Genomic DNA, 22,054 nt, shown 5'->3' with positions numbered 1-22,054 from the left:
TGTCCAGTAGTAGTAGTATATTACAGTGTAACTGCAGAATTCCTTTAGCTTACCAACAGCAATGTTATTTGGTAAACACGAAGATTATAGTAATGTTATTATGTTGTAATGCAAATTATATCTGTAGTCGTTTAAAGCAGATATTCTTGGATATTCTGGAAATACAAATCACATTAACACTGTAGGATTTTATTCTAAAATGTGACTGAGTCTGGCCCTAAAAAGGCCAGCCTTAATCTGACTCCAATTCTATGGTCACTACACTCTGAATGGTGTTCGTTTACTGGTAGATCAGAGAGAAAAATAAAAAACTCAGGATTCGTCCAGTTAAAGTTAATAACAAGTTTTAGTGAAGAATGACACTGCAATACAATTACGTGTACATGGACCAGATACACAAAGGACTATCTTTCACCTAACAATCAGTCAGAGATTCCCCCAGCATCTGGTAATCTAAGTTAAAACCCTGCCTTATTTTCCTGTCATCTCTTGGATCCAGCCGGCTCCTAACGATTTTTGTAACACACTGTATAAAAACATGACCTCGACTTCCCACATTCTCAGCTCAACAGAGACAAGTTGCTATTGTTGGATTTGAACACCTCTGTGTTTTTAATCTCCTGCAGATTTAAGGAGTTTCATGAGAGCTGAGGTCATTTCCATACTTTGTGTCACAAAACCCGCGCTTGCAAAACATTGCTCATTGTTGCCTTGTCTCCCCCCCCCGATCAGCTTTATGAACTCTAAAACCTCTTCTTAACACTTTCATAAAATATATTCTAACAACAACCTGAAGTTAACTCTGACTCATGATTACAATAAAAGTTTTATTATCAGTCATTGTTGTCTTGTAAAACCTTATGGCCGTGTCCTTTGGAGGCCAATCCCTCCCCTCTGTGCATACTGATGATTTGTCAATATCAGTTATCCTGACCAGGTATAACTGATAGTGACATAGAAAGACAGATAACCGCCAACATAAGGGAGCAGAGAGGAAGGAAGGCTGCAAAGATCCATGAGGACCAAATCTGAGAAAATCAGAGAGATGATGCTTCCACAGCTGCTTCTGATCACAGTCCTGGGGCTCACATGGACAACAGGTTTCCACTATTTTCCTAATTTAACGCTCATGTCACTGTGCTGCAGGTTTTAAAGTCAGACATAGGAGAAACTGATAATCACTGTGTTATACTTCTATAGAGGATGTGAACATTATAAATCATGTAAGTAAACTTGAAGGTCAAGTTGAAGAAAAAGAATATTTATACAGTATAGTATGTGCTTTGTGCTCAGCAGGCACATTCAAATACTCTGCATGGCTGTTCAGTTGTTAAAAGTGATATTTGATCCCGTATATTATATACATGTTCATAATGGTGTACTCTTTCTGATTTCAGTAACTGGACTGCCTTGCACTCAGATGTTCCCCTCTCAGTCGGCCCCTTCAAATGGTAAGTCAGATTATTAAAACCTGATTTATATTAATGGCTTCAAGTTACAAGAGTTGATTGTCCCAACTGTTAATGTGCATAGAAATGTGTACATCATATAAAAAATGATATATTAGATTTACAAAACCATCATTGTTTTTCAGTAGACTACTCAGTATTCGCATATTCTGTACCACTAAATACATGGTCAAATGTATCTTAAATGCATTTATTCAAGTACCAAGTAAACTATAAATTTGAGCTACTTATACTTTACTCAAGTATTTCCATGTCATGCCACTTTATACTCCTACACTGCAATTTTACTACATTACATTAATTTGACAGACCTGATGTTACTTCCATACTTTTGGTACATATTGCTTATACAACTTACATTCTTTTACTAAGTAACATTTTCATTGTAGGACTCTTACTTGCAATGGAGTATTTCTATAATGTAGCATCGATACTTTTGCTGATGTAAAGGCTCTGAACACTAAATATCACCAACAGATTATCAACTCTTTTTTGTATTTTACCCTCATATCTCCACTACAAATATATTTTATTTCTGATTTATAGCAAAATCCCCTGTGTCTCAGTGCTGAGATTTAATTTAAATTATTATTTTTTAGTTAACAGCGTTACGCCCTCAGATGTGGCTGTGCTTTCCTCCATTGGACTTCACATGCACAGGTGAGCATCGCAGGTCACCAGTTAGTTTCAACCATGTGATATTTGGACCACAAGTTCTAAAATTCAACAATGTAGACACATAATCAGACTGTGGTCTTTACTTTTTCTGCAGCACTGAGCTGTCTATGGTGGTATCGAGGCTCACAGGTAAAATTCAAAGTCTTAATTTGCTGTTTGTGGTGTTTACAGGACCTAAAGCCATATTTTCCTTAAATAATTTTACTTTAATTACTTAATTATTATTTTTAATTGTTTTTTAAAAGAAGTAAATTACTTCACTCTCATTTTTACACTGCCTTCAAACAGGCTTAATGGGAAAGCTCCAGTAACTCTGCTGGTGATAAATCAAAATGTAACTTTCACTGTTATTGGCTGACTGTCTTAATACACAGTGTAATTCATCTGAAGAGGTTGATATAAGCTCTAATACACTACTGTGTGTTATCTTTATTACACTGATATCTTAACCGACCGTGATCATTTGAAACAATGAACCCCAATACACTTGCCACACACCACCAGGCCTGTGGTCTGTTATCTTTTTGGAAAGCATTCATGACATAAATGGTTCTGTACTTCATAGAGATAAAATACTGACTGACACAAAGCAGGATGTTCACAGTTGTTGATTTAACATTTAATTCTGATTAATAATCATAATGTAGATAGAATGTTTGTATGTAGCAAGGGGAAATTAAAATTTTTCACTCTGTTGTTAAATATATTCACACACAGGCCCAAATACACACATGCACAAATGGGACCTATGCACACACGATTAATTAAAATATCATAATTGTTGCAGATATATTTTCTGTCATTTGACTACTACTATTAATGGAGCATATGCCAAAGCTCGGCTGTGGTTTCACCTACAAGCCACGTGGGAAAAGAAGCTCTGGATTTTGGTGTTAAACTTAATGTCTCTCCATCAGAGCTGATGACCCTGTTTAATCCTGGACTCGTCAGTCCTCTCTCAGATGAAACAAACTTGTATGCCCCTCAGTTTGTTCAACACAGGTACAGACAGCACTTTCTGACACATGAGAAACATTGTTACTGTTGAATCTGGCTGCTTTCAATAAATTGTTTCCTCCTTTGTAGCAAACTGGTGGAGCAGGCAAAGGAAGTGTCCCTCTACCTCCAAAACAATCAGGTAGGCGCTCCAGTGTCTGCACTCCCATCTCAAAGGATGTTTATAAGGATAAATAATCAATAATAATCAAAAAGGGGAAAGTCCTATAAGCATTAAAAGGCTTAACAGTGGTTGATGTTATCTGTTTTACTTCTACTACAGGCTGTTGATGTGGATAGAGATTGGAAGCTGGTACTTCTCTTTGCTGAGGTGGATCAGCTCTGTACTTGTGAGCAGCAGCAGGTAAACAGCAATATGATTTAATAATAAGCTTACAAAATTTTGTTAGGGAAAAAATGCATATATTGTGTGCTTACAGAGTTGTTTCTTAAAACATTATTGCCTCAAACAGAAGATACAGAGTCCAAGTTTTTTTTTTTTATCTTTTCAGCGTCAGACTCCAAGCTGATACAGTTTGTCCAACAGAAACTTCATCTTCAATAATGATATTATATATTTTATTTCAGGTATTTAGCACATGTTGTAGTTTGATTTACAAAACGGCCAACAGCTTCTAAAAGGACCACAGAGCTAAAAATGCAAATGGCAGGGAAATAATTTATTAAACAATGCTTCCTCATAGCTGCTCGTTTGTCTCTTATTACCTGAAAATGAATCCTTTAGAAATGCAGTGTACATTTTCAACAATTCACGACAGATGTAAGAAAACAAAAAGTCATTCGACAGATTAATAAATAGATTACTGAAGTCTCAGACTGTTGTGTTTGTGTGCCGGTGCAGTCAGTTATTAAAGCCGTGGTTGAAGAGGTGGATGATGCTCTGCAGCTGCTGCACTCTCAGGTATTAATTCAGATTGTGTACAGTATTTTTCATTCAGCCACTATTACTGCATTGTCAATGTTCATAAACTTGACATTTTGTTTCACCTAACTGTGTTGCAGCTGAAGAGGACCATCGTCAGTGTTGCATTGTGGGATGGAGAGCGTGGCAGTTTCCACAACAAGTGAGTTCATATGTGATTTGATACTTATTTTTTCCTAGTAATATACATATAACGTTTTAACAATCTGTTTTACTGACAGGATGTGTCGATGCACGGAGACAAACAACGAAGGAGAAGACAGACTTCAGAGGGCCATGTTGAGTCATGCACTGCAGGTTGGTCCATTAGTCATACCAGAATATCTGATCATTCAGTCCTTTGGTTGTTTTTAGCTGCTGTGAAATTTTCTTCTCAACTCCTTTTTCACTGACCAGGAGTCTTTGGATGAGCTCATGGTAAAGAAGCGTTGGTACCATGACAGAGATGACTTCACTGTCATTGTGCAGGATGCACCTTTCATCACCGACCTTTCATCTGTCTCTGTGAGTTCACTCGCACAACTTGCATCCCTTGCATCATCTTTCACAAAGAACTTTAGTGCCTCAAAAATCAGTGATGTATAAAAGGACGTGTGTCCTTTGACTCTTGATTTATTAATTATTAAGAGACAGATCTGAACTAACAAAATGTGCCTTTTCATTTTTTATAGTGAGAATGATTCCTCGAAGAGGCATTTTTCACAGCAGGGATTTTGACTTGTCATGTCAAGAAAAGCATGATTTTATCTTAAACCCTTTTCCTACTGCGATGAGTCAATATGTTGTCTAAGACAACAATAAAAAAATGTCACAAATGAAAACAAAGTAACAGTTTGTGACAGTAACAGATACACAGTCGTGGTTATCTTACTGAAGATATACTTTATAGTACAATGTTGTTGATGTTCTTTTTTTTTTAACAGAGTGGGAAGCATCTCTCCAAGTCAGCATCACAACAAACTGATAAACTGATGGTGCAGATGTGGACAAACCTGGTGAGGCCTAAAGCAATCTAATCAAACCCTGCTTTCTCTTTCTCATACAGACACACACACAGTGGTGGAAGAAGTATTCAGATTCTTTACTTAATTAAAAGTACTAATACCACACTGTGAAAATTCTCAAATAGGTAAAAGTCCTGCCTTCAAAACTTTACTTAAGTTAAAGTATGTAACACATTTCACTTAAAGTATAAAAAAGTAAAAGTAGTCATTCTGCAGTAAAATATTCCCTGTCAGTGTTTTACTTTTATTTATGATGTTTTTGGAATACTATTACTGCTGCATTAGTGTGTATGTTGCATTTTACTGCTGTAGATGTTTAAGCTTGTACTCATTTTAACTCTTTTCTATGTGTTGGGTAGTCTACAGTAATGCATCATATTCTATAACATCATTATATGTTTGTAACATCGCTTTTTAAATTGTTTAGCAGAACAAATCAAATTCAAAATCACCTAATCATAGAGATACATGGTTTTAAATAGACAGGAATGGTATGAAAAATGGTAAACTGAGAAGTAACTCAAGCTGTCAGACAAATGTAGTGCAGTAAAAAGTAGTTGCCTCTGAGATGTAGTGGAGTAAAAGTATAAAGTTGCATACAATGGGAATACTCAAGTAAAGCACAAGTACTTCAAATTTGTACAGTACTTGAGTAAATGTAAACTGTGTAACTTCATGAAATTCGACCACGCAGACATACAGAGTCATTGTTCTCCCTGTTGCAAACATGAAGACAATGAGTTTTCTGTCTTTCAGCTGCAGCCCACAAGTGGCCGACATAACACAGAAGACAATGGAAAGATCATCACATTGCCATGTCCAACTGAGGTGAGTAACTGTGCTACAAACTCACACACATGCAGTTAAATCAGCATGCTAAAATGCGCTATTAGATGCACTTTACTTAAAGACAGGTTTCAGTGTGCCAAACTAATATTCTACACTGCTTTCTCAACTTACCTCTTTTATCTTATTCCTCCTCCTCTCTCCGGCTATCTACCTCCCTCCCCAAGGACCGACCCTTCTTGAGGACGGAGGGAAACTCTCCTTCATATCACCACAGCGATGCCTCTCCTCTCCTCCTCCCAGTGAGTCTAGTGTGGTATTGAGCCAGAATGGAGGTTGTGGCAGCGTTGTACGCCTCCTGTTTAGTTGTGACTTTGGATTTGTTCTGTGTGTCCGGTCAGTTTACAGGCACAGAGATGCCCTGTGAGGACCTCAGCCCCTCACCCTCCACACCCACCTCAGGTACAGTAAGATGGTTTACACTTACATGTTAGGCATTTATCAGGCGCCGGGGTGACTCTCAGTTGGCTGGAAAAAGCCAAATATTGTTTTATCATGGGGACTTATCACATTGAAATATGCAGGGAGAATGTATTTATAATTTGCATTCATGTGTCGTTTTTTATAGACAGGCTTTTCATGTTGCAAAACCAGCAAAAGTCTTTCTTATTTACTTCAAATATGAAGAAAATACAAAACAAAGGTGTTACATTGACATACAATTTATCTCATGTATATATATATATATATATATATATATAACGCACTTTATATTGAATATTCCTTTCATTTGTCACTAATCTGTATATTTATCACTTTCATCAAGTTTTGCTTAAGTTTTGTTTAACATTGCTTCTGATAATCTACTTCTTCTTTCAAGTGGTACTTTATTTTTGGATCCTACTATAAAGTGTTTTTAGCTAGTTTTATTGCCATATTAATATAATTACACAAATTATATTAGTGTGGAGGGGCTGTCTTGGATGGCATGCCTCTTCAACATTGCGTGGAAGTTTGGGACAGTGCCTAAGGAGTGGCAGACTGGGGTGGTGGTTCCAAGGGGGTTCAAAAAGGGGGACCTGAGGGTGTGTGCCAATTACAGGGGTATCACACTTCTCAGCCTCCCCGGTAAAGTCTACTCCAAGGTGCTGGAAAGGAGGGTTCGGCCGATAGTCGAACCTCAGGTTGAAGAGGAACAATGCGGATTCCGTCCAGGTCGTGGAACAACGGACCAGATCTTCACTCTCACAAGGATCCTGGAGGGAGCCTGGGAGTATGCCCATCCGGTCTACATGTGTTTTGTGGATCTGGAGAAGGTGTATGACTGGGTCCCCCGGGAGATACTGTGGGAGGTGCTGCGGGAGTATCGGGTGAGGGGGTCCCTTCTCAGGGCCATCCAATCTCTGTATGACCAAAGCGAGAGCTGTGTCCGGGTTCTCGGCAGTAAGTCGGACTCGTTTCAGGTTGAGGGTTGGCCTCCGCCAGGGCAGCGCTTTGTCACCAATCCTGTTTGTAGTATTTATGGACAGGATATCGAGGCGTAGTCGGGGTGGAGAGGGGTTGTAGTTCGGTGGGCTGGGGATCTCATCGGTGCTCTTTGCAGATGATGTGGTCCTGATGGCATCATCGGCCTGTGACCTTCAGCACTCACTGGATCGGTTCGCAGCCGAGTGTGAAGCGGCTGGGATGAGGATCAGCACCTCTAAATCTGAGGCCATGGTTCTCAGCAGGAAACCAATGGAGTGCCTACTCCAGGTAGGGAATGAGTCCTTACCCCAAGTGAAGGAGTTCAAGTACCTTGGGGTCTTGTTTGCGAGTGAGGGAACAATGGAGCGGGAGATTGGTTGGAGAATCGGCGCAGCGGGGGCGATATTACATTCAATTTATCGCACCGTTGTAACGAAAAGAGAGCTGAGCCAGAAGCAAAGCTCTCGATCTACCGGTCAATTTTCGTTCCTACCTTCACCTATGGATTATGACTGAAAGTACGAGATTCAGGGTACAAGCGGCCGAAATGGGTTTCCTCAGGAGGGTGGCTGACGTCTCCCTTTGAGATAGGGTGAGAAGCTCAGTCATCCGTGAGGAGCTCGGAGTAAAGCCGCTGCTCCTTTGCGTCGAAAGGAGCCAGTTGAGGCGCCTCCCTAGGGAGGTGTTCCAGGCACGTCCAGCTGGGAGGAGGCCTTCGGGGAAGACCCAGGACTAGGTGGAGGGATTATATCTCCAACCTGGCCCTGGGAACGCCTTGGGATCCCCCAGTCGGAGCTGGTTAATGTGGCTCGGGAAAGGGACGTTTGGCGTCCCCTGCTGGAGCTGCTGCACCCGCGACCCGACCCCAGATAAGCGGACGGAGATGGATTGATGGATGGAAATTATATAAGTTTACAGTCCTTCTGAAAGTCCTGTGCTGTCTAATTCATAGAGCCATTACTGGTCTGACTGGTCTGAGATGCCTTTTTTATTTTCCCAGTCCATGAACTTAGGCCTGGAGATATCAAAGTGGTGGCTGCTGTGGGAGACTCTCTGACAGTGAGTAATTTTGTCATTCTTTCAAGTGGATAGAAAGTTATAACAAAATACAATATCTCGAAAGTAGGACCATGATCTTTAACTCAAACATACACTAAATATGCAGTGTACGACCAGTAAAATACTGTATATTAGTGGCTCAAATTAGTGGATGATTCTGAACAGTTAAGTGAAGAATTGTCCTTGGATATTAAAATTGAGTAGCTCTACGTTGGATGTATTTTTACCCAAGAGGTAAATGTCAGTTATGTGCAGTAATAACTTAGAGTTTGATAAATATACTGTACAGATAAACAAAGGGTCTGAAAAGTGCAACAGAACAGCTGATAGTATAACAAAGATACAACAGATAGATGTGTGATTTAATAGATAATATGTATGATTGCTAATAAACATTGAATGACCTGACATTTATTTCTGAAAAACAGAATCTGTGGATTTATCAATAATGAAAACAGTCAGATTTACTTGCATAATAGTTGGCTTAAGTGCGTAAACAGTCCAAAGAACTCAAGGCCTGGGTGGTCATTTATCACATCATTATATTGGAGAAATGAAACGATGGAGAAAGTACAGTGGTGTAACAGTATGAAATCACACATTTTTAATATCTACATTAAAAGAAGAGACAAATACACTGGTGTACTGTAAAATATTGAGAACATAACTGTCTTATTTCATTGTGTTACTGAAACACTGTCCTGTTCTCTCTGTCAGGCAGGGAACGGTATCGCATCCAGCCCTAACAACATCCTGGACGTCCTGAGTCAGTACAGAGGTTTATCCTGGAGGTAAGTCAGGACTTTCCAACATAGCTATCACACTATAACATTGCAACATAATGCTTATGGTATATGTCTTGCAGTGTTGGTATAAACATGGTTCTATGACCATCATTCCTTTAGTTGGAAAGTAATTTTAAGTCATAATTTTAACGTTGTATTCTGTGTTTTTTGCAGTATTGGTGGAGATGAAAACCTCACAACTGTCACCACGCTGCCCAGTGAGTCTTCTTAATGACTTGTTTCTGTTTCAGATAACATGTTAAAGTGAGTCTTTGTTGCTCTGGGATTTGTATACTTATTTTCTTTGTTATAACAGACATCTTAAAACATTTTAACCACAACCTGACGGGCTACTCTGTTGGAAAGGGCGAGCAGCAAACTCCTCAGGCATTCCTTAACCAGGCTGTAGCAGGAGCTAAGAGCAAGTGAGTCCTATGAAAAGGCAACTTCAGCAGCCTCTTAGCTGTTTTTAATCATATAATACCTATTCATGTTATAAGCATTAAGCTGACTTAACTTTAGATACATGCATCAAAGTTATTAACCAAATCCATTTGACATATCATTTATTGTCAATTGAGTAGTTCATATTTTACGTTGCATGAAAACACATCTTCCTTGCACTATTAAATACAGCTTAGTGAAATGACTAAACTATTCTAAAAAAGACACACCTTACAATCCAATGGAAGTTTATATTAGTTGAGTGTGAAAGTTCATATTTTTATACTTAACTTTAAATTTTACAATACCTACATATACTTTAGTTTTAACATAAACAGGAAAATAAAGCCATACAAAATAATAAAAAACTGTCATTTCCATGAGTTTTTATATTTAATTAAGAAGGGGAAGGGGGGAAATATACTAGACTATATTAATCTTGCCTTAAGGTCTTCTTACTACTGTAGCTTTTTCTGGACCTTGAATCAAAATTATTATTATTATTATTTACTTATAGCTGAAAGAAAGTAGAATTTGTATGAATATATTTATTAAAAATAAATGTGTTTTTAAAGGCATACTATGTAACTTTTCCCTCTTCGGTCCCCGAAGCGGAGGGACGCGCGAGCTGCAGTTCCAACAAGACAACCTGTAGGGGGACCGAAGAGGGAAAAGTTACATAGTATGCCTTTAACTGAGAAAAATCTTTGCCATTTCATCATGATATTTTATGTTGTGTGTGTTTTAAGGGACATACCAAAACAGGTGCGAGCCCTGGTGGCAAGGATGAAGAATGACTCTGTAAGTTTATAACTTTTAATTTATTTTTTACCTATTTTTAAATTTGCTAACTCCACTATAAAATCCTCTTGCGCTTGTATATGTTACATCCGCTTTGGACAATAACAATAGTGAAGACATTTCGTTTTTATAAAAGTCCAAATTTGGCAAATCTAGGAGACACGCATGTAGAATTTGATTCTTACTTCCAACGAGGGAGATGTACTTACTCATAGACTAGGACAGAAGAATTCTCCTTTTTAACACCGCTACTGTACATACTACTCACGCTCCCTCACATTCTTCTTTCTTATACAGAGAATCAATTTTGAATTAGATTGGAAGGTGATCACCCTTTTTATTGGTGGAAATGACATATGTGACCACTGCTACAACTCTGTGAGTACTAATGTGAAGTAATAATTCATAAATCGTTTCTTAGAGGGGTCAAAAGACACAACCTGAAAATGCTTTCCGTTTCTTTACAGCTCCTTTACTCTGAAGAGAATTATATTCGTAATGTTCGAGACAGCCTGGATTATCTACACAAAGAGGTAAAAAATGACAGACATGCAGCTACATTTTATTTACTTCCATAGATTGTGAGCATTATTTGAGCTTGTCTTTGTCAGATGCCTCGGGCTCTAGTGAACTTAGTAGAACCTCTCCATATTATCCCACTGAGAGAAATGCACAGCGACACTTCACTGAAATGCCCAACTTGGCTCGTAAAGTGAGTATCACTTTTGTCTATGCCTTTTAAAATTCTCACTGAGATATTAAACATCTAATACATAATCATAAACAGTGGTATAACACCTTGGTATCCCTTCTTTGCCAGGATTATGTGTCCTTGTGTTATTTTGCCATTGCCCAACTCTAAAGCTCTGCAAAAGGTGGAGGACATCAATAGAAACTATCAGGTATTAAAGACAACAAAAAAACATAGTATGATTGTGAAACAGCCCAGTTCATCATCAGAGATTGACACATTCTCTTTCTTTCTTTAAGCGTTTACTCCATGAGCTTGTGGAGTCAGGCCGGTACGATACTCGCTCAGATTTCACTGTGGTTGTCCAGCCTTTTTTCAGAAGAATCGTCGTCCCCAGACTGCCAGTCAGTAACAAAGCTCTGTCTTTCACATGGGGACTGGCTGCACTGACTTCATGAGAGTTTGGTCTATCAACTTTATCCAATACATAACCACAGGTTTAGCACCAGAATAATGACAGTGACTCTTACGGCAGTGTTTTAGCATATAACATGTACATTAATTGTGGGCAGTTAACACTAATCAAATTTGGAATTTGTTTTTGCCATTACTTCAATCTAAAGTCAATGTATAAAACCATTTGCTGTCTGGCTAGCTCACTTTCAAAGGACATTTTGAGAAATACACTTATTTGCTGTCTTGCAGAGAATTAAATGAGAGGATTAATACTACTCATATGTTTGTATGATATTAAGCTACATCCAGCTACCAGTTTAGCTTAGCACAAAGACTGAAAACCAGGGGAAACAGCTAGCATGGCTCTGTCTGTACTTGTTACTGTTCTTTGTATGGATTAAATAAACAACATGTTACATGTTAATTAGTAAGTTTGCTGGTAGGCAGATTTTGTTGTCTTTGGACAGAGCCAGGCTAGCTGTTTTCCCTGTTTTCTTTATGTTAAGCTAACTGGCTGCTGGTGTTAGCTTCATGTCTAACTCTCGGCAAGACAGCAAATATATTACTTCTGTATTTCCCAAAATCTTGAACTATTCCTTCGACATTATCTAGTTAATAGAGTTCAATTTGAGACCCTACATTCCAAAGACAAAAAGAGAGATAGCTTTTTGGGGTTTGTTTATTAAGAAGAACTGGATTTTATGACACAAGCTTCAAAAGTTGTGTAGTGGTTGCCACATAGTCCTTTTCTCTTTTATTTTTTCCTAATAATTAGTTACTTAATAGTTCCTTTTTTGTAGCCTGCATTATATTACATTGGCCAAACTCCTACCTAGTGCAGTCCTACATTTTACAGCTCTGATTGATAAAGAATAGTTCATACATGTAACATACCTTTTCCACAGGATGGCCGTGCAGATCGCTCCTTCTTCAGTGCTGACTGCTTCCATCTCAGCCAAAAGGCCCAGACGCTGATGGCTCGCTCCCTCTGGAACAACATGGTAGGTATCTGACAGACAAGGAAAAAATGACTGCACAACAAATTCAGTGATAGTGATTACAAATTAGAAAAAGCTAAGACACCATTGACAAGAGTTAGACATCTGTAGTGTGAAAACAAACTGGTCTAATAACAAGAAAACGTGATGCACAAAAGTGTAGACTAATGTTCATATCATATTGGAGTAATAGGTCGACCATTTAATCCCCATAAGAAGTACAACACAGTAATTAATCTGGTAAACATATAAATAGAGTACAAAAGAGTAATAGTAAAATGCAGCTCAACAGTGAATTAACACTTAAAGTGCCCATATTATGAAAAAATCACTTTTTCTGCGATTTGGGATGTTCTGTTGTGTCTCTGGTGCTTCCACACACATACAAACTTTGAAAAAAATCCATCCATGCTGTTTAGAGTGAGATACGGTTTCTGAATGTGTCCTGCCTTCAGTCTCTGGGTGAGCTGTTCAAAATCGGCACGGCTTGTGACGTCACAAGCCGAAACGAGCAGGCTAACCGCAACCATTAGCTCGTAGCGTTAGCATGCTAATGCTAATGCTAACGCTAGCATGCTAACGCTAGCATGCTACCTCGTTCTCAGTAGCAAAGCACTGCTACAACACACACAAGTTCACCATAATCTACAAAAGAACTACTTACATGTGCGCCCTCATTTAGAAGTCTCCCAGCTAATCCTGCCTTGTAACTGACCAAAGTTGTAGAAACAGCCTTTCTTTTACTGTCTATGGAGCTAGCTAGCTGACATGATCTACATCTGAGCTACTGGGCATGTGCAGTGCAATCAAAGATAGTACAGAAGAAGAAGAAGAAAAGAGGTCTCACTCTGTAGCTAAAACAGAGACGAGGTGAAAAGAGGATCTGCAGCAGTGAGAGAGAGCACTGCAGTACAACAAAAATATGGTGTTTTTTAGAAAATTAAACCATGTAAACCTATTCTGGTACAACCTTAAAATACAATTATGAACCTGAAAATGAGCATAATATGGCTGCTTTAATGTTAGCTAGAATGTTGTCTTAGCAACACATTAGCTTTAGATAGCTAGTATGGCTAGCTAGGTTAGCAGGAAAACTAAATCAACATATCACAATTTTTTATTTTTTATTAATATTATACCTACAGATGATGGTCCAACAAGGGCATTTAGGGAGTAGATAAAATATGCCTGTTCATATCTTGTGCACAGATCTACAGAAACCAACATGGTGGATGTTCAGCTGAAACTGAAGCAGTGGTTTTGGTATATGATTTAAAACTGTCCAACTTAATCTCGCTAGGAGATTTTAAACTGATTTTAAGGGCACTGGAAGAAAGTCTTTGGAATCTTGTTCTTGCTTTTAGTAATTTATGTTTTTTTTAGTCTACTTGGCACTTTCGTTTTAAATAATACTATTACATCTTGTTAATGCTATTGTAATCTGTTTGTCTGTCTGTAACTGATGTTGTGTATTGTCCCAAACAGGTCTCTCTTAAGAATGAGACCCTATGTGTCTCAATGAGATTATCTGTATAAATAATGGTTAAATAAATAAATGTGATCATCATTTTTTATGTAACAGTGTAGGCCTATTTTAAATAAAACATGCTTAATGGTACTCAGCCTCACTCTGACTCTTGTTTCCCCAGCTGGAACCTCTGGGCAATAAGACTACCATACAGAATTTTACTGTAGACCTCGACCTGAAATGTCCAACTAAGGTGAGAAAAAAACAAATCCATAAGAAATTGTGTTAAAATAAAGAGTCAGTGCTTTAAATGCTGGTTAATGTGTTTTTTTGTAAATCGTATGATAGCTCAATCCTGTGAGGAACATGATATAAATGAATTTCAAAAGCTTCTGTTATTAGAAGTCTATAATGTTTCAGCAATCAGTTTCTTAGTTTTCTTTTTGAGGCCATCATGTAATATACGTTCTGTCCTTTGCCTATAGACTTCACCATTCATCCGTACCTATAACAACAGCAATTACATATATGGTGGCCCCTCTCCAACACCTGGACCTATCACAGTAAGCCTTTAAACTCTGAGAGGCTGAGAAGTGACTTCTAGTTTTTTTTGTGATACATTTTTTATTGAAAAATGTACAAAATATATATAATTGCATCATATACACAGTTTATTCTTTTCTTTTCCTACCCAGAAATGTAACAGAAATAAAGTCCTTTGTACATCCTTAGGAAAGCAACAGAAGTGACTTCTAGTACAAATAAAATATATGTTTAACTAAAGACCTGAATGAAGCTAAAATTTCACAGAAACTCATAGTTTTGAAATAGAAAGATGTCACAGCACTAATCACATAGTTTGAATAAAAATAAAATAATAAAATATTTTTTTATAATTATGTACATCCATCTATTTTCTCAAGTCATTTTACACATTGACAATACCTTCTGATGTTTCATTCCCACCAGAACTGGGGATCTGATTTCTCCTGTGTGGACCTTACTCCATCTGACACTGTGCCAACTTCAGGTGAGACAGACCATATCAGTCAATATGAGATTTGATGTCCTCTTTTATCTATTGTTAATATCTGAAACAAAGACAGCTATGCACACCACCAGTGACACTGGGAATGAAAGGGCTTATATCAACTGCACCGATTGTCATCTGGATTGTTTCAATGTCTCATCAAGATAATTTAACAGATGCTCTATTCAAATACAAATTATACAGGGGCTGCAGAAAATAGGAGCTGGTTAGGTCCCTAATAATACATTGTATAGGGATGATGTTGGCCATCAATCTTGATGTCAGTAGGTTGAAACTTTTTTATGTCTTTTATTTGTAGTTCACAAGCTGAGACCAGCAGACATCAAGGTGGTGGCAGCATTGGGAGACTCAACAACGGTTAGTGTCATAACACAATGATATCCAGTTTATAAGTACAAGGAAGGACACATAATGTACAAACAAATGTTAGAAGCTCCCACATCTTTTACCTAACTTAATCAGCAATAGACAATGAGTACTTGCCAGGTAATGATTATGTTTTTGTTTTTTTTAACATAATATGGTATATGTGTCTGTGTGTGTTGACGGGAAACATTCAGCAATAAGCAGTGGTGTAGTCTAATGTATTGTAGTGGGTATACTGTACTGTATATGTATGGGCCTATATATATATATATATATATATACACCAATTTACGGTGGAAATATCTGTATTAAGCCGTGTGTTATGTGAAGAATAAAAACACAGATAACATTTCAAAATATATCAAATTTATAATGGAAAGTATGTTGTTATGTGCCATTGCGCATTTTTAAGTGGGTTTATGGAAATCCTGGAGCTTTCTTTGTGGGTATACTGCGTATACCTGTGTATCACGTAGACTACACCACTGTCAATAAGTACACACTGTGAACCTGTTGGTATCAGGTCAGCTATTTAGTGTCATTGAACTATGAACTATGAAATTGTTATCAGCCAAATAGCTTGCACTGGTAATGATCACCCCTTTTATGTTCTGATGTTTAGGCTTTGATGTAAGACTTATCTTTGTTAGTGTCTCACTGTCGTCTGCAGCATATTATTTTCATTTTATTTTCATTTTGTGTGTTTGTGTGTGTGTGTGTGTGTGTGTGTGTGTGTGTGTGTGTCTGTCTTCATATGTGGCTCTATGTTCACAGGCAGGCACTGGTGCTAAGGCAAAGAACCTGTTTGACCTCAATAAAGAGTATAAAGGAGTATCATGGAGGTACGACATGCCTGTAGTGTTATTGAGGTATACTTTAACCCTCACATTTTGCAAACAGAGCTGATGTTTGTTGCCTTTTTTTGTAGCATTGGAGGGGATCAGACTCTGGAGACGGTCACAACACTACCAAGTGAGTTTATGCGTTAGTTTCTCTGAGTCACTATATCTGACAGGAATAACAATCTCTCCTGCATAATGCTGCAGAGAAGCCTTCTTTTTAGTATTGAAAATCTTTTAGACATTTTTTAACATTAATGTGGGGCAGTTTCTAAACAATGGGCCTCATGCCAGAAACACTTGCACACACGGATTTGTTCTAAAGTGTCACATTCACCAATTTCCTCATATACAAGATTAATTTAGTCATGTCTGCCGGCCTGTCTTCTCCAAACACTTTACTTGTTTGATTTAAGAATTATAATGCCTTAATGGTAATGAATTTGGAATTTAAGTAACTTCATGTCAAACCATTTCTTCTTTATGTCTGTCACACTACAGCGTTGCTCTGATGACGTTGTTGGCAGCTGTTAATTATTAATATTTTCCAATTGTTTCAGGTCCTTTAATACGACCACACACTGCTACATTTGTTCAGTTTTTAGCTGCATGACTTAAAGCTCTGCAGTGTGAAATGATTGCATTCATTCTTATGTGACATTTTTGTAAATGACGCGCTACTCCACAAATGGAGCGGAACAGGTAGCCTTATAAATCAATATGCGGACACTGATTTGTTAATGCTTATATCTCACTAATACATACCTATTCATGTTTAGGTGGCATTCATCAGGTTGAAACAAGCAGTTATTTATCATGAGTTTGTGCAGTTAAGAGGGTTTGGTCTAGGAACAGACTAGGAACACTTGTACAAGCAGAAGTTTAAGTTCAATGTCTGCTTAGACATTCCTATGCGGGAGTTACTAAATGTTGGCTTGACTTGTAGTTAGTGGACCAGTTGAAGAGCTGTAATGTGGCAGGAGAACTTTTACTACTTTACCAGCTGCTAGAGTGGCAGAAACCAGCAGTGCACTACTTCTCAGCTGGAACGTTTTTCATCTTTTTCTCCTCAGACATCTTGAAGAAGTTCAACCCCTTCATAAAGGGCTTCTCCAAAGGCCAAGGCTCCAGACAGAAGTTCTTCAACATGGCTGTACCTGGAGCTAAGACCTCGTATGTGCATATTCTTTTATTTCCTCCACCTGGGTGAAGCATTTGAGCAACCCATTGTCATCTCTCTATCTACACATATTTACTGTATTTTTTCTGTGACAGAGATATCGCATTACAAGTCCAAGCTCTCATCAAGGCCATTAAAGAAAATAAGGTAAGACTTCCCCAAAGATAAGTCATTTATTAGATGGTTCTATTAGTGTCTACCTCTTTCATGCTCATGTTCTGTACACGTTACACAGGAGGTGGATTTTGAAAAGGACTGGAAAATTGTGACAATATTTGTTGGAGGAAATGATCTTTGCAATTACTGCATAGACCAAGTAAGTGTCCTTATTAAAATGAATGTATTGTACATACATAACCACACACTTCTGTATGTTATGGAACTGCAGTAAAAAAAACATATTTTACAAATCTGCAGAATAATCTGTCACCCAAGAACTACAGCCACAATCTGATGCTCAGTTTGGACATGTTATACAAAGAGGTGAGATATTATACGCTATAAGTAATTGTCATCTGTTGTCCTTGTGAGTAAAAGTGTGTCATGTTTTCTTATTCTTTACTCTCTGTATCTTTAGGTACCGAGGTTGTTGGTCAATGTTGTGGCAATCTTGCAGATAGATCCATTGAAATCAGTTATGAGGAACACGCTTGGCTGTTCCCTCTTGCAGAGGTTTGTTTTGTCTGTTTTTTTCTCTCCATTTCATCATCAAACAGCAGACAGACAAAATTAGCAACTAGCTGGTGAAGAATTTAGCATCTAAAAAGCCAGATATGTATATTAGGAGACCAAAACAGAGCTAAAAGAAGAGTGAATATTGGATTTACATTTGTTGGGTGGACACAAACAAGATTCCAAATGAATGATCTTTGTCTGCAGGATGTGTGATGCTCTGCAATATCAATTTAAAAGAAAATATGTCATCACTGTTTAAAGCTTGTTTCTGCTGCCCCCAAGTACGGTGGCCAACAGGGGCAGACGCCCTGCAACTTAATAAAACACATACAAATAGACAAAACACAAGCAAATTAAGAAAACATCTTCATTAATTTGACAACACATGCACAGCATTCAGCAAACGCACTGCAAATACCACAACACTACCAAATACACAAACACGCTGCAAATACCACAACACAACCAAATACATAAACACGCTGCAAATACCACAACACAACCAAATACATAAACACGCTGCAAATACCACAACACAACCAAATACATAAACGCGCTGCAAATACCACAACACAACCAAATACATAAACACGCTGCAAATACCACAACACAACCAAATACATAAACACGCTGCAAATACCACAACACAACCAAATACATAAATGAGCTGCAAATACCACAACACAACCAAATACATAAACGCGCTGCAAATACCACAACACAACCAAATACATAAACGCGCTGCAAATAAAAAACAATGCAAAAAGAAAAGCACGCAAACCCCAAAAACAAATGCAACAAAAAAACGCTGCATCCAGATTACACAACGGAAGTTCTCCAGACCTCTAGAGGGAGCAGCTAGTGGAACAGCTGGATTTTCGAGAGAGAGAGAGAGAGAGAGAGAGAGAGAGAGAGACGGCGGGGCACGTTCAATCTCAGAACGGTGTGCACCGTTGTGAAACGGTGTGCAACTGCTTTGAGATCATAGACTGTAAATATTAAATCTATGTTTGAGATCTGTTTTTTCTCGTTTGGTGGGTGTGTCTCGGCTCAGGTCCCAGCTGATACTCAATCAGCAGAGACGTCTGTAAACTCGTGGTGATAAAACATTTAAAACTGCATCAGCGTTTAATGTTGACGTTTGTTTAAGCCATATTACATGAGAGGGTTTAATTTCGAGGTCCGAAAGGCGCATCACTGAAGTGTAGGCATCCTCAAGTGTAATATTGTGATTATACAACAACGGTTACCAACAAAATAAGTGATCAATCTGTATTCATATGTGGAGCAATTCGCTCTTGAAATACAAAATACAAAAAACAGACAGGATTTCTAAATATATATATATATACCCGACTCTAATAAAAAGGCAGAGCGCTCTCTCCCCGTGGGGTCGAAAATCCAGCTGTTCCACTAGCTGCTCCCTCTAGAGGTCTGGAGAACTTCCATTGTGTAATCTGGATGCAGCGTTTTTTTGTTGCATTTGTTTTCGGGGTTTGTGTGCTTTTCTTTTTGCAGCGCGTTTATGTATTTGGTTGTTTGCTGAATGCTGTGCATGTGTTGTCAAATGAATGAAGTTGTTTTTCTTTTTGCATCGCTTCTTTTTTTCTGGGTTTGTGTGCTTTTCTTTTTGCATCATTTTTTATTTGCAGTGTGTTTATGTATTTGGTTGTGTTGTGTGCATTTGCAGAGCGTTTGCTGAATGCTGCACATGTGTTGTCAAATTAATGAAGATGTTTTCTTAATTTGCTTGTGTTTTGTCTATTTGCATGTGTTTTCTTAAGTTGCAGTGCGTTTGCCCCTGTCGGCCACCGTACCCAAGTGGTAAAAAAAGAAATCAGTAAATACAAGTTTAAGCCTCCAGCAATTAAGATTGGTTGTTCCAGTGGTGTCATTTCTTTTTTTAAATCTAGTTAAGACAAATGTTATTCATTAAGCATCTGAGAAATATCAAGATTTTCTCAAGCAGATGTGAGGATTAAAAGAGACAGACTTTCCAAATTAGAAAAAGTGGATTTGATTATCAGCAATATTTGTGTTGATCTTTTGATATGTTCACATCTCTCACTCTAACGTATCGTTATTTTGTAATTAACACTATGTCATAGTCTCATTATTTGTCATTTCAACTTGACGCTACTACAAAAGCTTTAGTGGACATAAAGCAGCAGTTCCTGGGAACACTTGAAATGTTGCAAATACTTCCGGTTCAGTTGTTTTGATGCATTGACAATTACTTCTAACAGTTTTAACTACTGTTAACCTCTACAACTATTTATTTTTACATGATCAGTCAATAATTTAAATTCTGAATTCAAGGATATTGGCATGGAACAGTCTTTGCACTGATTTTTTTTATATCTCAGCAAAAGGAGAATAAACAGGAATCTATTTTTCACAGGACCAGCTGTCCATGTGTTATCAATTCAGCTGTAAACTCCCCAGAGCTTGAAGAGATAAAACAAATCAATCGCGAGTATCAGGTAAAAGCTAAGAGCTCTTTTAACCATATAAATTATTTTCTAAATTGGGTTCCCTTTGTCATTCCTCCAGTTTTCTCTTTTTTTCCCCCAGGCTGAGATCGAGCATCTTATTTCTGGAAATCGCTATGAGGGAAAAGAAGACTTTGCTGTTGTCCTTCAACCCTTTTTACACAATTCCTTTATCCCTTATATTGGAGTAAGTTACAGAGACATACAAATGTATCCAAACAAGCACCCATACACAAATAATGTAACATACCCATGCTAAAAATCTACTCTTTTCACCAGGAGGGTGAGGTTGACTCGAGTTTCTTCTCTGTGGACTGTTTCCATATCAGTGAGCGAGCTCATGCTGAGATGGCCATTGCCTTGTGGAATAACATGGTGAGTATTGACCAAACTGCAGCACAATGACTAGTGCCTCCAAGTGCTTTTTGTGGTTTTACAGTATTTATCTTTCTGTCTTAACAGTTGGAGCCCGTAGGCAGAAAGCAGAACTACAACAACTTCACATATGACCGCTCAAAGATCCACTGTCCCTCTGAGGTATGTGTGGAGATTTTTAGAGTCTGGAGGGAAATCCCACTGCTCACAAGTTATTATTGTATCACCTAACTATTGGTTTATTTCATGTCTTATTTATTTAATATTGAACACTTTTGGTCTACATATTACTTTACTCATTAACCCATAATCTTTGAAGTTCTTCATTTCTTAAAGTTCTTCACTATGTTTCCTATAGGCCAATCCCTTCATCTTCACTAAGATCAACAGCCTACCAAGTCCACCAGTGACCACCACCAGTCCTGCACCAACCATCCCTGTGCCCACGTGTCCCTCCTCCATGCCTGTGTGGGTGCCAGTGATTGTGGGAATTGTCAGTTTACTGGCTGGCATTGTTTTTGCCTGGCTAATTCTCTCCAGCTGTCAGCGTCGGAAAAACAAAGTGGAGAAAGCAGTAGAAATGAAAGGAACTGCTTTTTAATGCCATTTTTGTTATGGAGCTGTATTTATTGTCAATTATAAAGCTGCATTAAGCATTTTTTTTTACCTCTAGAGGGCAGCGAGTGGACTCCAGAAGAAACATCCAGCAGAAACAGCAACAATGATATGTCATTACAGTCCTCTTTCTTGCTATCGGTTGACCTCAAGTCCACTATTCAGATGCATCGTAGCCCTGGTTTGGTCTACCAATTCCTACTTCTTTGTTGTTTACCTGGTTGTTTGACGTTGTTCAAAAAATGTTTACTTTATCTCTCTGTTGTTTCACTTGAGGCAGGTATTGAACAGACAGCTTGTCTGAAGTTGTGGATGTGAGCTATTACATTACATGTCATTTAGCTTTTATCCAAAGCTACTTACAATTGCTATATATGTCAGAGGTCGCACACCTCTGGAGCAAATAGGGGTTAAGT

General features: G+C 38.1%; 1 protein-coding gene across 1 annotated transcript; it reads left to right on the top strand.

The window, feature by feature from the left end:
* Positions 1-869: 869 nt before the first annotated feature.
* On the top strand, positions 870-22,013 carry LOC116066379 (phospholipase B1, membrane-associated-like). Its single transcript, XM_035995743.1, has 42 exons — positions 870-1,100; positions 1,398-1,451; positions 2,069-2,129; positions 2,242-2,276; positions 3,065-3,149; positions 3,234-3,285; positions 3,427-3,507; positions 3,964-4,065; positions 4,167-4,228; positions 4,308-4,383; positions 4,483-4,590; positions 5,010-5,081; positions 5,847-5,918; positions 6,104-6,178; positions 6,278-6,338; positions 8,344-8,402; positions 9,120-9,193; positions 9,362-9,405; positions 9,504-9,612; positions 10,381-10,432; positions 10,730-10,810; positions 10,900-10,965; positions 11,044-11,144; positions 11,253-11,334; positions 11,423-11,527; positions 12,485-12,580; positions 14,227-14,298; positions 14,531-14,608; positions 15,015-15,075; positions 15,395-15,453; positions 16,237-16,304; positions 16,391-16,434; positions 17,375-17,474; positions 17,577-17,628; positions 17,717-17,797; positions 17,899-17,964; positions 18,059-18,153; positions 20,558-20,639; positions 20,731-20,835; positions 20,928-21,023; positions 21,111-21,185; positions 21,382-22,013. Exons 1-42 carry the CDS (start codon positions 1,016-1,018, stop codon positions 21,622-21,624), a joined length of 3,327 nt encoding a protein of 1,108 aa, XP_035851636.1. The 5' UTR covers positions 870-1,015; the 3' UTR covers positions 21,625-22,013.
* The last annotated feature ends 41 nt before the right edge of the window (positions 22,014-22,054 follow it).

The sequence above is a fragment of the Sander lucioperca genome, chromosome 19 (genome assembly GCF_008315115.2).
Source record: "Sander lucioperca isolate FBNREF2018 chromosome 19, SLUC_FBN_1.2, whole genome shotgun sequence".
Taxonomy (NCBI): Eukaryota; Metazoa; Chordata; class Actinopteri; order Perciformes; family Percidae; genus Sander; species Sander lucioperca.
This window is presented reverse-complemented; position numbering and strand designations above follow the sequence as displayed.

What these genes read in the sequence shown, in the direction of transcription:
- LOC116066379 (XM_035995743.1), top strand. Translation starts at nt 1,016, where the DNA reads ATGAGGACCAAATCTGAGAAAATCAGAGAGATGATGCTTCCACAGCTG. An exon ending in TGTTGAGTCATGCACTGCAG is followed by an intron (nt 4,384 to 4,482) that starts GTTGGTCCATTA and finishes TTCACTGACCAG; the next exon opens with GAGTCTTTGGATGAGCTCAT. An exon ending in ACCTGAAATGTCCAACTAAG is followed by an intron (nt 14,299 to 14,530) that starts GTGAGAAAAAAA and finishes CTTTGCCTATAG; the next exon opens with ACTTCACCATTCATCCGTAC.